General features: G+C 37.5%; 1 protein-coding gene across 1 annotated transcript in view; it reads right to left on the bottom strand.

Moving 5' to 3' along the window:
• Positions 1–17,166, bottom strand: part of KCNK2 (potassium two pore domain channel subfamily K member 2) — a 201,536-nt gene that overhangs the window by 20,753 nt on the left and 163,617 nt on the right. The window contains exon 9 of the mRNA XM_067564966.1: positions 9,003–9,142. Coding sequence (XP_067421067.1) covers positions 9,003–9,142 — 140 coding nt within the window. The remainder of the gene's footprint in view (positions 1–9,002; positions 9,143–17,166) is intronic.

The raw sequence follows: 17,166 nt of genomic DNA on the forward strand, positions 1-17,166 counted from the left end.
CTGAAATCTTGCCTTTCAACAGAACATATAGTCAAAAGACCAAATCACAGTTCTGAGTAATCAAAGTATAGAGAATAATGAATAGGAGGAAGTTTAAGGAAAGCTAGTACTGTCAAAGCTGAACTTCAGAGAGGCAGATCGCCTACTTAAGATTACTGTGCACAGCATGTTCCCCTGCCTTCCTGACTCCTAGTCTGTCTTGCCGTGTGAATTGATTCTAGCAATAGATCTATCCTCCAAAAACTCACATCTCTATCTCTGCTTGTCTTTCACTTCCCACCCCATTTGATACATTTCAGACTCTCAAGTGTGCTGCAGGAGTCTAAATTAGATCAGCTGAACTCCTGACAGATACATTGGTTATCATACTTTTAACATTCAAAACATTGAGTTATTATTGAGTACCCAGGATTTAAAAATCTTCAGCAATGCAGTGGCATTCATCAAAATAATTCTGATATTTTAAAAATATAAACAATTAATTAAAAAAATAAAAGAAAGTGTAGCATCAATGGGGTTATGTAGTCTTTTCTCTCAACACCACTTATTCCTGACAGACTTACCTGTGGGCTCTCAAAATTGTATTATAAATGTTATTTTGATGGGACAATAACATTTATTATTCTCTCCATGCCTTCTGTAATTTACTTTCTAAGCAAAATATAGTTACATTAGCAGAGAAGGAAAAGAATAAACTGGACTGTAGAACTTAGACAAGATTAATTATAGCAAGACTATCACCTTACAAGCATATGGTACCCTTCCCCAATTAAGGACTGATACACTACACTTAACTTTAGCAAAACCCAAGCAACAGTAATAGAGTTATGAGTATTATTATGGCTGCATATGAAAACAGACATCAAAGACATATCCTAAAAGATTGTTGATTTGCACAGGGGCTGGGGTGGGGGGAGAGAAGAGGAAGGGAAGGGTGCTTTACAGAACTTATACACACACTCTGATCCTGGAGCTGGACCGGTCCCTGGAGCAACGTAACATCCTGAGAGCTGCTGTCTTTTGCCTTGGCTGGTATTGGCCCTCAGAAGGCTATTCTATCATTTGGAGATTACCACAATGGAGTAGTATTGCAGCCATGCCTCGTCCCGCTACTCCTAAAGCCAGGAGTGGGGAGGAAGGGGTAATTTCTCTATGCTGGAAATACACAAATAACTGTTTAAACTGGCTTTCTGACTTCTTTGTGCTTTCATACCAGATCACAGCAAATTGGACAGAGATACAGGATTTATTCCACATTGTAGTTTAAAAGGCACTTATTTTTATATTAAGAGTTAATGTACTTAATAATAGAGCTGATCTGCTCCTGATTCCCACCAAAGTGTCAACAGGAATTTTGCAATTGATCAGTGGGAATGAGGGCAAAGTTAATGGCATCTTCTGCTTCAGAAAGGCATGCCAGTAGCCCTTGAACTATAAGAAAAAAACACTTTTAGCTGTTAATACTATTAAGTCTTATACCCTCCTTGAACACCAGGTAGTACAACGTTCTGCTTTGGCCAGCTAACACTCCCTACCAAGCCTTACAGAACTGCATTAACAAGGGAATGCTACGTCTGCCCATAACAATTAATTTACAATCTGTTCCACTTTTCTTAGTAAAGGGTCATGACATATCTACCATAAAAGCTAGGTAATTTGCAGGCCTTAGTACTATATTTGTAATATTTTTATAGCTGTGTAACTCTATCATAACCATTGACATAAACAACCCAGGCCTGTCATCAGCTACTGCAGTTGGGTTGAATAAATCAGATGATATTGCAGCAACATTTTCTTTCACCAATATTTGTCACATCAATTGATCGCACAAAAGTTTTTAGCTGTTTTCAAATATTCTGTCAGACACTGTGGCAAATTAGTGGAGTCAGACTGTACTTTTACTGAATCATACAGTCAGAATTAATGCCTTTCAGCAAATACTGAAGCTGCATTTCTTCAACAGTAATAGACTATCATTCATCTACTTCTGGAGGCATGTCTTCATTTAGCATGGATCTCTTGGGCTGCCTGCTACAGTATTTGTCAAACAGATTTTCTACAATCCCTGGCTCTGTGTCAGTATCTGGAGAGTCTCCAAGTTACTGCATGCTTGAATATATTTTTCTAAAAATATATTCTTAATATTATATTTCTTGTATAAGTTGTTCAAACAACAAAGAAAGGAAAAAAAGGAAAATACACACACGATTCTTCTTTACCAGAAAATGTAATAATTTATGCAGGCAACACTAGTATTCCTTTTCCAAAACTTCGATAAAGTTTCTCCATAGACTTTTAAAAGTCATCAAAATTATTCTACAATCTGCCCAGTTTTCCTTCAGAACATGGTGCCCATTTAAATGCAATTCTGTTTCTGTAGGAGGACAGATATTTTTCCAATAGCATAATTGGTTTTGCCATTCTGAAAGGTTCATGTAGCCACTTCTTACTATAAGTAAGGATAGTTAGAATTAATGTTGTTCACAATACTGCATAGAAGCCTAGGGCAGCTTATTATTATGATTAGCCCATATTGTGCAGTCTTTTCTGACTCAAAGTTCTCCTTGACTTCAATGGGATCTTTCTTTGGCATGTCTCATTATTTTTTAAGGCACTTATTATAAATGCATGCTGTGTTTAGTTAACAGCAACACAAAATGTCTTAAAGAATTTACAAGCCGAGTTAGCAAAGACAAGCAAGAGACAGAACTATAGTTCAGTTGAGGAAAGCTCTGAGGATTATTAATGATGAGAAGGTGATAGGAAGAATTACTGGAAAAAAGCAGTGAGTTGCTGGAGGTGGTTTGCATATGAGAACAGTGAGGCAGGCAGTATGAGTGAAGGTGTAAAGCAGAGAGTGGGAGGAGGAGACAAAAGGAGAGAAGATTGAGAAGGGATAAGGAGCAAGTGGAGGAGTATGGAGAAATGAAAGCAGAAATGTAGGCATAGCTTGTATTTTGACATCTAATACAGCTTTAACCTCAAAATCCATCAATTATTTATATACTATATATAGTATATCTACTATCCATGATATACTAATGCTCTTCAGTTTCTACTTCACACTTCCAGCAAATCCCTATTGTCCTTAATTTTAAGGAGAATATTTTAATAGAGTCCAATATATTCTATTTAATACATTGAATTATTTCAATCTTAGCCATGCATCATTTATGGCATTATAGATTCTATGCTAAATTCTCTCTCTCATTGGATTTCATCAATTTCATTTTTCCAGGTTATGATGTAATGAGCAATGCCTCCACAGTCTGAGAGAGAGTCAAATGTCCCTGCTGTATAGTAAATCATCATGCTGTTATCTAGGACTTCCTATTGCACTCTGAGTTTCATTCGGGTCCCTCCACCAAAATCTGCACAGTGAAAACCAGAACAGACCATGGATGAACTTGGCTCCAACGTCTATCTGAAAGCCAAACAAATACAATACTCAGGTTCACTCAGAATCTGCTCTGGCTTCTTCTGGTACAGAATCTTGTGGAGAGGCCCAGATGACAAAAAGTAAAGTGGGTGTTCCCAACAACAAAAAGGGAAAGGGGGAAAAAAGGAGCACCCATTTAGCATAAAATCAAGATGTAAGGAATAAAGTTCTAATCAAGGCACCAAGGGTCTTGAAGAGAAGAAATTCATTAACTGACTATGCATCAATGCTAGGAGCCCAGGTAATAAAGAAGATGAAATAAAATTGCTCATTTATGAACATACATTTGACCAACTTGGTATTACTGAAACCTGGTGGGAAGATTCACGTGACTGGAGCCTTAAAATCATTGGTTATAACCTATTTAGGAAGGTATGAGTGGGTAAAAGGGGATGGGGAGTGGCACTCTATCAAAAATGGTATTACCTGCTTCCAAGTTGCTGACAACAGCAGCAAATGATCCTGAATCTTTATGGGTTAATGTTCTAACAGATAAAGCACAAAATGGGGTAATAACTGGTGTCTAAATGACATTAGAGAACATGACTGCTTCCTTAAACATCTATTTATAATGTGTAGGGGGAATATGGCATGATCCTTGAGGACTTCAATATGAGTGATATATGCAGATGATCTCATGCTGCCAGTTCGCCTTGGAATTTCTAAAAAATTAGAGATGACAAATTTCTCATTCTAAAAAAGTTGCATCCAACGTATGGGGGAATTCTATACAGACCTCTTCTCATCAGATAAAGAGGGAATCGATCTCAGAACCAAAAATAAATAAATAAATAAATCAGTGGTTGCTTAGGTGCAAGTGATGTAACTGAATTACATTTCTATGTGCATACCTAATAAAGTCTAAACCAGTAGTACATATATTTGGTGCTTTTAAAGGGCCAATTTTCAAAAGTTGAAAACAAATATGAGCCAAATCAGCCGGAAGAAAGAATTTAAATGGAAAAAGGTGAATAATAATTGGAAACTGTTCAAGAACATTTTACTGAAAATGATGTGGATAGAGTTAATCAGCTGAACATGAACTCCCAGTGCAATGCTGTGGCCAAAAGGACTAATTTGATCCTTGTATGTATAAACAGGGGAATATCAAGTAGGAGTATATTACCTCTGGGTTTGGAGTACTGTGTCCGGTTTTGATGTCCACATTTCAAGAAGGGTATTGAAAAGGTTTCAGAGAAGAGCTATGATAATGATTAAAGGATTAGAAAATATGCCTTATAACGAAAGGTTCAAGGAGCTCCATCTGGTTAGTTTATCAAAGAGAAGATTAAGGGATGCCCTGATTACAGTCTGCATACCTACTTGCAGAACAGAAATCTGATAATGAGGGTCCTTCAGTCTAGCAGATATAACAAGAACCAACAGCTGGAAGTTGAAGCTAGACAATTTCAGACTGGAAGGAAGTGCACATTTTTGGAAATGAGGATGATTAATCATTGGAATAGCTTATCAAGGGTTGTGGTGGATTCTCCATCACTAGAAATTTTAAAATCAAGATAGGATATTTTTCTAAAAGACATTCTCTAGTTGAAGCACAGCTATTTGACTTAAAACAGAAATTAATATAGGGAAATCTTATGGCTTGCGTTAGGCAGAAGACTAGTCAGATGCTCATAATGGTCCCTTCTGGCCTTGAAATCAATGAACTTCATCATGGATCCTCAGACAGTCAAAAGGGCAGCCACAAAAGTACACTAATGGAGTAGCACGTGTGCAGTCACTTGCAAAGTGAACTCTGCACAGTAGTGCAAGGAATCATCCTGTACTGGTGGAAAAAAACACTAAATGAACTAACAGAGCTTTTCAAATTTAGCTTTTATGATTTATCAACACAGAAAAAGCTTCTGCCAGACAAGACTTACAGCATAATACAGTATACTTCTATATAACTTCCTTTATACACAGTATTACAAGAGCAGAATAGAAAGATAGTGTTCTAATATTTTCTTAGAATAGCACAAAAATCTGCCAAAACTCAGTCTGCTCAAGCTAATTTTTACTACTTCTGAAGCTTAACAGCTACTGCTACAACATCCTCTGTTGTGAGTACTCACAGACAAGCACATAATGAGTCTTTGCATCTTAACAGGATGAAAATTTCAGGACCTGAGGGATGAAATTACTTGAGCAAGTAGGGCTGGCTATTCTATGGCTGTATTTAATCTCTCTCTCGGGGGGAGGGGGCGGAGAGGAGAGAGAGAGAGAGAGCAAACTAGCGTGTAACAATATCCTGTACCCCTGCATTAGCCAAGGGAACATGAATATTTGTTTAGGCTACAAAGAGAAGGGAGGAAAAAGGGTATGCATTCTTGGTGCTTGAGGGAAGTATGTTTGGCACTGTACTGTGCTGCATCACCTGGTAATGGGGAATGAATTTAAAAGCATCCATACGCCTCTCCAATCTGTTTAAATCTTCTCTAGAATTGAGTTTGGACTGACATGCTGACAGTGCGTAGTTAAAATCAACACATAAGTGAAGTTTAAAAAAAATCCAGGTCCATTTAATAACAACAAAACCTTAATATACTACATGGTAGTACAGAGGCCCAAATTAGAGTTCCATTTTGCTAGGTGTTGCAAACATGTGGTACCAATTGTGCATTATCCGAAGTATTTACAATCTACACTTGGAGCTGGAGGGGGTGGTTCCCAGCTCACTTAGATGTACCAGTGCTATCTCTGCTTGAACTAGGATGCTAAGAACTGCAGCGTAGCTGGAGTTGCATGAGCAGAAGCTTGTGCTATCCACCCCAAGCACATATCCACCCTGTACCCTCTGGGTATGTACTTGGGCAGCATGCCAGAGGCGCTGCCCAGGCTACCTCAGATAAACTGTTATTTTTAGCTTGGCAGCTCAAGGAGAGCTAGCGCTGATATGTCTACGCAAGCTGGGAATCACATCTAGGGTTGCCACCTGTCCAGTTTTTACCCAGACAGTCTGTTTTTTGGCTTCTGTGTCCAGGTGCCATAGGGTTGTCAGGTACCCTGTTCTTGGGGACCTGGCTACCATAAATGGCACCCAAGCCAAAAGTCCAGTTACTGTGTGGCTGGGATTGGCACCGGGTCATTAACCCGTGCCAGCCCCGATCAGCCGGGGCCGCCTCCCACCTGCAGGTAGGCTCATTGGGATGATCCAGTGAGTGACAGGGGGCAGGAGGAGAGGAGCAAGCAATGGGGTGAGGCCTTTGGAGAAGAAGCGAAGCCTTGGGGGAAGAGGCAGAGCAGGGGTGGAAAAATGAAGGGACAGGGGATGGAGCCTCGGGCTTCTGAATACCAGCAATTAGAATGGTGTCCAAGTTTCAATTGTAGATGTAGCCTAAAAGACAAAACAAAACAAAAGGAAGCTTTTCTACCTCTGTTTTATAAATGGGAAACCGAAGCACAGGAAGATTAAGGACCAGATTCCCATTTATATTCTAATGATAAGTTAATGTAAATGAGAATCATATTACGTGACTTGCACAAGTGAACACAGGAAATTCACAGCTCAGCAAGGAATCTAACCTATCTTTTCTGAATCCCAAGTCAGTGCTTCAACCCAAACACCATAACGTTCCAAAAATATTAAATTAAGTCCTTGAAGTTTCACAGAATTCAAAGGATGTTCACTGAAATCAATATGGCAAATGTTTGTTTATGGAGAGATTTCAAAAGTGTAAGAATTTAGAAGCACTAAGCACTAAGTTCTGTTGACTTTACAATGGACTTTTGCCCCCCAGGCAAGACCTCTTAGGCACTTTGGAAACTCTCTCCCTAAGGGATAAAATGCCCATCTCCAGACGGAGTATCCAGGATACTCAACAAGCTTTAGAAAGAACATAAGCAAAAGTTGGATACAGGCCCATGGAGGTTAGCTTATTTCTTTAATAAATCTGGATGAAATAAAGTAGTCTAAAAATGGTAGATGATGAAGGAAAAAAGGAGATCAAAATGGTAAAGATGCCCTGACATGAACAGATGGGCCTTGCTCTAAACCCTAAAGAGACTCACAAAGGGAGACTTATCTAGGGTGTTCCAGAAATTGCTTTCCTGAACTAAGAAGGCCCTGTAAAGGATAGATTCAAATGGAATTTCAGGAGTGCAGGAATGACCTAGCTGACTGCAATTGCCTCACTGTAACATAGGAAGAGAAGTTTTTTTCAAGTGTGTCAGGATTAGATTATTAAGGGCTGTAACAGCAAGATTTAAAGTAATCTGTTTTCTTACCAGCAGGCACTGCTGAATGGGCATCATAGATTCCTTCACCGCTTTTCCAGAGAGCAGGATTCCAAACCTGCAAACTGTTACATATGTTGTGCATGGAAGTACTCATGTGTGTAGTGTCATTGACATCAGCTAGACTACTCATGTGAGTAAAGTTACAAACAACCTTAGAGGTTTGCAGGAATAGGGCCAAGATGAACAGCTATCTTCTTTAACTGCTGCAGAACTAATATAGATATTGGGTACTAAAAGAGAACTTCAGATTAATACCCTTTCATTAATTAGATGCCAGTTTTTTTCTTAAAATAAGTGACTATGAATTCACACTAAAAATGCACTCATATCAACCCTTTGCAACCAGATAGAGGAATGATACCACTGAACCTAGGCAACACAGGACAGAACTAGATACAGCAGAGCAGTTCACAATCACTATCTCTCCACTGAAAATAATATGATTCCTTGTATTGCCTTTGATTACTGCAGATGAGCTATTAGCAGATGATCAAATGGAATGCATATCTTGATTTTGAACAAAATATTTTCCCCCAACTAACAAATTTCTGTTTAAAGTTTTTTAATCAAGCCTGTTCACATTAGCCATAACCAAAAGAGGTTTTACTTATCCCCAAATGTTTACTGAAACCAAGCCATTTGGCTAAACGATTACATTTTAATTAAAATATTTTATCATCACTGGAATGATAGATACACATTTATATGAAAAAGCACATTTGAACTTAAACCAACACCTCTGACTGCAAATTAATATGTATGTAACTGAATGAGACTATTGTAAAACACTTCTGGGCATGTTTTAGTGATCCATCAATATGTGCCTTAGGTGCACTGCATGTAATAGTAGACAAATTAATGTATCACTAAAATAAGTCCAGAAGTCTCTTAATGTTTAATATGGTTATGTAGTGATATATTTGATTCTTAGCTTTACATATCTGTCTATCATGTAGCAATAAATCAAAGGAAAATATTCCTACCACAAACATTGGAAAAGGTTTAACTATCACAGATAGTTCCTGTAAAAAGAGACCTTTCCTTCCAGCAAGACAGGTGCACTTTTGTACTGCACACATTTTCCTTTAATTGATACGTATGTTTATCTAAATTTATATATAGTAACATAAAATCAATATATATTCAACCAGACTGGTACAAATGAATTGTTTAATGACATCAGCTATGTCAGCCCATGCTGTACCTCATATACAGGCAACTTTGATTCATGCCCTAAAAGCAATCATTTACTATATGTTTGCCTAACCTCTAACCCAAACATAAATGAAGAAGCAAGTTGCTCTTAGATACAAGAAGCTCTTACCTCTTCCTTTGTCTTTTTCGATATGACTCTTAGCCAGTCTCCAATCATGCTCAGGACAGCAGCAAAATAAGCAAGTCCTACAAGGATCCAAAACCACACCACTGGCTTGTAGAAATCAAGATATTCAATGTCTGATCCCCCTGAAAGACAATAAAGTTAAAAATAAAGTGTGCTGCATATTAGTATACACAAAATTGTACTTAATGCTTTCCTTTTCTAAAACACTCATTTTTTACAATGTACATTTCTTAAGGTTTTTTTTTTTAAATTTTTCCAGCTTAGTTTTTCACATCACTGCAAATCAGAATATGCAACAAAACAAAAAGAAAGAAATTCATTGAATAAGACATAAGGGGCTAAATTCATCTCTGGTATAAAAGCATTGAAATCCATGGCATTGTACAAGGATAAGTGTGGCTCAATAACTGCTATCAGGTGATAATAATTATAAAAATGAGCCAACCTAATTGTGCTCAACTTCTGACAAACTTATTTATAAGCATAGCTGGTTCTTCCACACCTGCTCCAAACTCCTATACTATGTAAGCTTTAAGGGCTGATCAAGTTTTATGGAAGAGTAGGTGATATGTCTGGATCTGAGGTGTGGCCAGCGCCAGATGCTTTGGGACAAATGAACGGAACAGGGCAATTATCAAGTGATCCATCCTCTTTTGTCCAGTGCCAGTTTCTAGCACTCAGTGGTTTAGGGACACCTGGAACATGGGATTGCATCCATGACCATCTTGCCTAATAGCAACTGATGGAGCTATCCTCTGTGAACTTATCTAATTCTTTTTTGAACCCAGTTATACTTTTGGCCTTTACGACATCCCTATTTTTTTACCTCACGATATACTCAGACTAGCATCTTCATAAAACCGAGTTTTGAGCTGAAATTACATTTCAGCAAGACAGAGAGGAAAATCTTAATATAGAATGTTATAATTTAAGGACAGAAAATTCATTGACAGGATAAGGAGGAAAAATACCACTTGCGAGTGTGAATTTATCAGCCACAAATAATGAGATCTAAAATGTGCATGCCTTGACAAGATAAATCTTAACTATAAGAACCACTAGTGAGTTTAAAATGAAATTACAGCCATTAAAAATGATGAAAAGACATTACCGGCTTTCTGAGTGCTTGCTCAAATGTGGTGTACTGGACAATGAGGCAAATGGATGTGAATGAGGGTGATAATTTGACACATTATTTGGCAATTTCCTAATATTAAAAATGTTGGTCAAATGTTATCAAATTGCTAGCGAGACAGAATGGAATCTTAAGCTACTGAGTCGGAGTTATATTTGTAACCTGATTTTTCATCAATATATAAGTTACAAAACCTTTCTCATATGAATTGCAATTCCCCTGCAAAGAAATGATCCTCAGACGATGGTAACATTCATTTCTCCCAATTTAATTAGGGTCTTATATGGGTATAGCAGAATTTTTTTCATCTGCACTTTTTATTTATTGAGATAAAATACAAAATTTAAGGATTTTCTGTGATATGGGAGGAGTTTCTCTCATTTGTCTTAGAACACAAACTTGCGGAAGTAAAGAGGACATGATATTGCTAAAGAGGAGAGGAGATCCCAGACTTTGTTTTGCAGTATTTTTGCTAGTGTATGTTATTCTTACATATATTTTTATCCTTATTTTAAAAGCAGAGGCGCTTTTCTAACATATTGCATTATTACATACTTCTTAATTTTTATATTGTGGAGTTTTGTTAATAAACAACTGGAGCTGCGGTATGCATGCTTTTATTTCTCCTCTTGTTAAAAGGTGATCCTTGAAGGGAAGATGCAAAATTCCAGCAAGTTAACTATCCGTGATAAATGCTCCCAACAGCCAGGCTAGGAGGGGAATTCAGCACAATTTTCCTTTATAAATGTCTTTCTTCTTTTAGGTCCCAGAATATTTACCCCATTGTGGCTGGCTCCTACTCCAAGTGATGTCTCTGCCATCAATAAGCTTTGCTGGAGTCTGGAAACGGTCTACAGGAAGTCAGGAATGTGTCCGTTTTAAATTAATTGCTTGGTCTTGCAAATATTTTGTTTAATGCCACAAGACATAAAGGAGTAACTATTTTAAGGTATGCAAAACCACATAATATATATTTTAAAACCCCTCACACTTAGTTGTCTCATAAAATGCTGACACCATGCTACAACAAGCTTCTCTAGTGGCTATAAAGTCACAAGCGTGGTGCATGCTACAGCATTATTTGAAGTGGGAGTCAGATAGCCCCATTAGAGATGGATGTGTGGCACCAAGCTTGTAGGCAATATGCTAACTTTTCTTACTCTAGCTGTGGGAAGCATTCAGCACATAAGGTTAAACCTCATGGAGTTCTGTAATAAGTTAACTAAGAATCTCATTAAATTAAATAGGTAAGAGAATGAGATTGAAACCACTAATACAACTGTTCTGAAGTTAGAGTTAATGGGATTCGTTAACTATTGAATCACAGTTCAGATGAAGGAGTATGATAGCAAATGCATCCCCACTAAAATGTATTAGAGTAGCCAGCTAATGAATTTACCAGTACAGACAGACGGACAGAAAGGTTCAACATGTAACGCATTTGCATTGACTTTTATGCAGTATAACCATTCATTCGATGTTGTTATCTTTATTTTAAAAGGTAGAATGTTGTATACAGCCATTCGGAAAGATTAAATCCTGGGAAGCAAGAAGCCGAACCCACTTGAACATGCTTTGCAGAAACAGTACTGTAGGCTGAGGGACAAAATTCTAGTTCTTTGGTTAGGTGGTTTGCACAGCCTGGCTGCAGTTACTAGTGATGGCCAAGGAGAAGAGTTGGGCTGCTCTAGCTAGGGACATGGTCTGTTTGATCTGTGCACAGATCCATTGATCAATCCGTTTGCCTGCCCATAATCCTCTCACCATGGGGAGATATGGATGTTCACCACTGAGACCTCCTCTGTAGATAATTCCTCCAGTGTTGAGAATTTCAGGATAAAAAGGTGGTTACTCTAAAGCTAACCTGTCAAATATTATTAGTGCCTCTATAAAGGATGCTTTTCTCCTGGCTCTGGTGAACTGCATACTTGGGACAGCCAGCCAAAGCCTTTCAGTCATATGCAGGACATGTGGAAGAAATCTAGGGTAACAGGGAATTAGGCCATTTGGGCTTTATATACTGTAACTAGTAACTTAATTCCACCTAAAGCACACAGGCCGACTGCAGAACATGAAGCACAATTACAATATGCTCTCTCCAGTCTGCTCTATTCAGGAGATGTGTAGCAACACTCTATATTAACTGAAGCTTCAAGTATATAGTCTATATTCACTGAAACCTTCATAGTTCACTCCAGGTAGAGCTTATTGCAATAGTCTAGCCCTGAAGTGACAAAGAGTGGTTTATATCAACACTGAAGTAGCCTCAGTTATAGTTATAAGAGCATATCAGAAAAACCACATGCATCTTTTGTTCTTCAGCTTTTGCAATCTATTTCTGTAGAGCCACATTCTATAGGGCAAGTAATATCACCTAGTGATGGAAGACCAACTATACTGCAGTGACTAATACACTTAGCATTACAGCTTTACGAGGCTGTGCGAAGCAAAACCTATCACTGGTCTTGAACCTTGCTTTCAATTCCAGGCTAAATAATTTCATTCACTCCAGTACATTAGTAAAAACATTTAAGTCTACATCTTAACATTCTTAGGCCATTTCTGTGCACTGCCGACAGTGGCAGCACTAACAATAATGCCAAGATACTAAATCTAAGCACTGCAGAACACGGTAAGGAAAAGAACCAGTGTACTTTACGGTAGCTTGCAAGTAAAGAGGATATCTTGGAGTAAATTTTCAACGTGGTAAGCATGAGATACACAGGCAAATCCAACTATTTATTAAATGACATTGGTTGTGATGTGAGCTTACACGCCACATTTATTAATAATGATTCAGTCATAGGCCAATGAATCAAAACCAAAATATATTATAATAAACTTAAAACTAAATCCAGAATTTTAAAATATATATAAAAACAAATTTAAAAGAATATAAACTAATTAACCCATACATACTAACTATGCCACTGGTATTTTCCTTATTTTAACAGTTGACCATACACATAGAGCAACCGCTTGGTGCACAATATCAGTTCCTAACAAGAATTCTGTTTTCTGATAAGTTATAGAAAAAAAGGCATCCAAAACAAAAATACGGAAAGCCATTTTGACCTCGTGGCAATATAAATTACAATATAATAAATAATGCGGCAGATCTTCCATCTGCCAGAGCCGCATGGATAGAGGCAGTTACATTTCTCAATGCTGGAATAGCAGCCTTGTAAGTAAACTGACTGCATAGACTGAAAATGGAGAGCTATAAAGGCCCTCCTCCTTAGCTTGTTATTGGGCAAACTGTCTAAATATCTGGCATATCCATCAGTCTTTTTAACAAGGGGGAATCAAGATGACATTTGTAGTGGGAATAACTGCCATGTTTAGTTGTTTATTAATATCTTCTAGTCTCAACTTGATTAGGGATTTCACATTTTTAAACTTAAATATAATCATCTCCAATTATGAGAGGCCTAGAGAATGCAAAGAATTTTCAATAGACTCTAACCAAGAAAATGTATGTGAGAAAGCCCTACTGAACAGTTCCTCTAAGCATAGCCTTGGCAAACATTGTGAATGCATACTACGAATGTGAAGCCAAAGACAGACATTATGGTACTGCACTTTGTGCAGAAAAGAATTCATGCTTGTCTTGGCTCTAAAAAGAGAAGCTGGGGTATTATTTGGGAGACCAAGAATCTTCCTACAAAATTTGTTTTCAATCACTTCCAGTCTCAAGGGATCATTCCAGCCGCACATTTCCACACTATGCAAAATTTGGGCATATACTTGATACCTTAGCCTCAAACACTAAGGGTTGGAGCAATTAAGTGAGCCTACAATATCATTCATAGCTATGAAAATTCAAGCCTAACAGACTTGCATAATTTATTTATATGCAAACTCACATCTTTGACCTTTGTCTAATTTACTTGAGTTTTTTGACATCTCATTTAATTTATATACAATACCTGCCATATTCAGATTATCTACTTCAGAAAAGACTTGACAATACCTGTTCATCTGCCTGTTATCTATTTTGCACTATTTTTATATACAAATAATTTATTCTTGTGTTACAAATATTGTAGCTTTGATGCTAACTTTAGTACCTGATAATATCTTTCATTATATTGAAAGATGACAGATGTGACATGAAAAAGCTCTCCACTTTTCACCTTCACAGAACATTTATAATATTGGCCTGATTTGTTCTGTGCTATTATAGTCAATGGCTTCACTTCAAAGCAAAAGAAAGAAAGAATTTAGAACCACTGTGTCCTAATTTTCAACAGGATATAGATTATTCCACAAGCTCTGTCTCTTACCTCATTTTCACAAATAGGAAATACCGCAGCAAAGTTTTGTTCAGTTATGGAAATTATTTCTTTCTCATGGATATGATCTGCACATTAAATTGTCTACCAACTACTAATTCTGCCATGCTTAGCTATATTGATTAGTGCCCTCTTCTTAGCCTCATTGGAATAAATGACACTACTCATGTAGTCAGATACTACACCATGTGAGTAAAAGTGGCAGAATTGGGACCTATGTAATAATTAGACACTATTATTTATATGGCAACCAAAGCACAGCCAGCACTTTACAAAAAATATGAAGAAAAGGGACCACATTTTGATCTCATTTGCACCAGGGTAAATCCAGATAAATTCTGTTTATATCAGTGGAGTAACTCCAGTTTATACCTTTGTAAAACATAAATATATGAAAAATGAGAGAATAAAATGCAGTATAAAGTAACTCAATGGTGAGATGAACACACATTAAAACTATTACTTATGTTTACATGGTATTTTGTTTGATTTTTATAGCAATCAGGAAAACAAGACCTTTAGTGTTGTTTGACACATTTTTTTTAATTTTGCTCTTTGAGCCATAGTTCACTTTCCTTGATTCAGTTTTCAAAATGGATACCTCAGTAAAGTAGATGTACCCCAGATTTGGACACTTGCATAGGTACTTCAGTTCAATAAATGGTTATTTTGGTGCCTTCATGCATATCATAGAACTCAAAACACAGAACATCGATCAATTTGCCACTCATTGTGGAACGCCACATTTTACCAGTCTCTTTAATTACTCTGTAGGTATTGGAAAGTTTGTCACTTTGTTATGTGTCAAGGCAAAGTACAATATTTTGACATTGGTTTTTGTCATGAATGGGAACCAAAAAAAAAATCAAAATATCAAATCCTTTCACAGGACAGGAAGAGCATAAGTGCTGCTTGTTAAAATACTATACAATCATTTTCCAGGATATATAACAGAAGAACTCTCTCTCCATCTCTCCTACCCCTTTTCTCCACTCTGGGACCCTGAAATCCTCTATGGTTGCTTTAAGATATCCTATTCTAATGAAACTCACTGCTGAAAATTTCCACTGGTTCCAAATGGCAACTAGGTTTTGGATATAACAAAAATCTGCCAGTCTACTGATTCCTGGGACTACTGATTCTCAAGCAGAAATCAACAGAGAACAGGAGTAAGATTCTAATGGAGTCTACTAGAATTTCTGCCAAGGCAGCCTCCATTATAGCCCTTCAGTTCCATTACTTTTCTCTAAGTCCAAATTCTTCTGTTTTCTCCCTTCCTGAGCTCTGGCTATTCCAATACTCCCTGTCTCTTTCCTCTCCCTTAGGATTCTTCAAGTCTCCTCCTTACTTTTCTCTGCCTCTTGGTGTCAAGCTCCTCTCTTTAAAAATAGTGACTTCTGGACTGGTGTAGGATACCAGAGTGGGAACTCAACTCTTTTCTTTAGGCACAAAACAGGTACAATTCAGGCACTGGAAGATATAAGCTATACCACAGTGCCTTACCAGTGTACCTCAGTTCTGACCTGGAAAGCGGGAGCTTGGAGTGCTTCCCAGAGCAGATAGACAGACACATATTAGTTCTGCTCATGCTAGCACACTGAAAATAGCAGGGTGGCAGGGAAGGCACTTGCACTAGCCACCCAAGCAGGTACACAAAGGGTCTGGGGGCTTGTATTCAGGCTGTTAGTCTGAGCCATTGGCCATGCCACCCCAGTGACACTACTATTTTTAAGCACACTAGCTCAAGCAGAGCTAGCATGTCAGCATATCTGTCTACCCATGCTGGAAAGCATGCTCCCGGGTACACTGTAGAAATACCCTAAGACTGAGAGGAAGGAGGATATTTCAGACTCAATTAAAACTTGGCCCTCTAGCATCAATGCCAGTTGTAAATGAGTTTTTCAGATGTAGACACCTATGCATTAAGACCTGGACTGCAGCTCCATTTTTACCTGCTGTATGGCTCAACTGTAATAAATACAAAACTGGACATCATTTTGCATTCTACAGCTACAACAAACTAGGACATTTTATTCAGCTGATGCATACTACTGTCTCAAAGGCATACAGGATCTACCCACTATTTCTGCAGAGCTAAAAATGAAAAAGGAGAAACCCATGTTACTGTGCGTGAAAAAAAATTAATCTTAAATATAACATGATCCCTATTAGTAGCTAACTTGCAAACATTCTGCATGTTGTCTCTGATATAATAAAGAAACTTAAGCATTATGTTAGCTGTGTGTTTAGAATTATGAAGAAATGAACTGATGTTTGCAAATATTCCAGAAATCTGCCGTTGATGCAGAATAAACTAACTCACAAACTATGGATAATTTTTAACAAATCAGCAGCCAACTTCAGATCTGTCACAACCATTCTGAGCTTCACAGCTACCAACGGAAATAAAAGTCTGATGTTCTTACTCTAAAAGCACTTGAGAATCACCATTACCAGTACAGGATCCAGGACATGAAGCCAAGCAGTTATGTGGTACACACACTGACTACATTACAATATAAATACCCGTCTTCTGCATATTAATCTGAATAGAAGTAAAAATCAATAGTTTCATGTTAACAGTGGAAATGTGAAATGAAAATGTATATAAAATGAACTATTACTAGAATAAAATCATACCAGGACATTCTGCAGAAAACTAATGTGTTTTCTGGGGAAATACTAGTTTTAATTATATTGTGTAGTGCAGGAACAA

This window comes from Emydura macquarii, unplaced genomic scaffold (genome assembly GCF_026122565.2).
Source record: "Emydura macquarii macquarii isolate MOO-44397 ecotype Brisbane River unplaced genomic scaffold, CSIRO-AGI_Emac_v2 contig_2676, whole genome shotgun sequence".
Lineage (NCBI taxonomy): Eukaryota > Metazoa > Chordata > Testudines > Chelidae > Emydura > Emydura macquarii.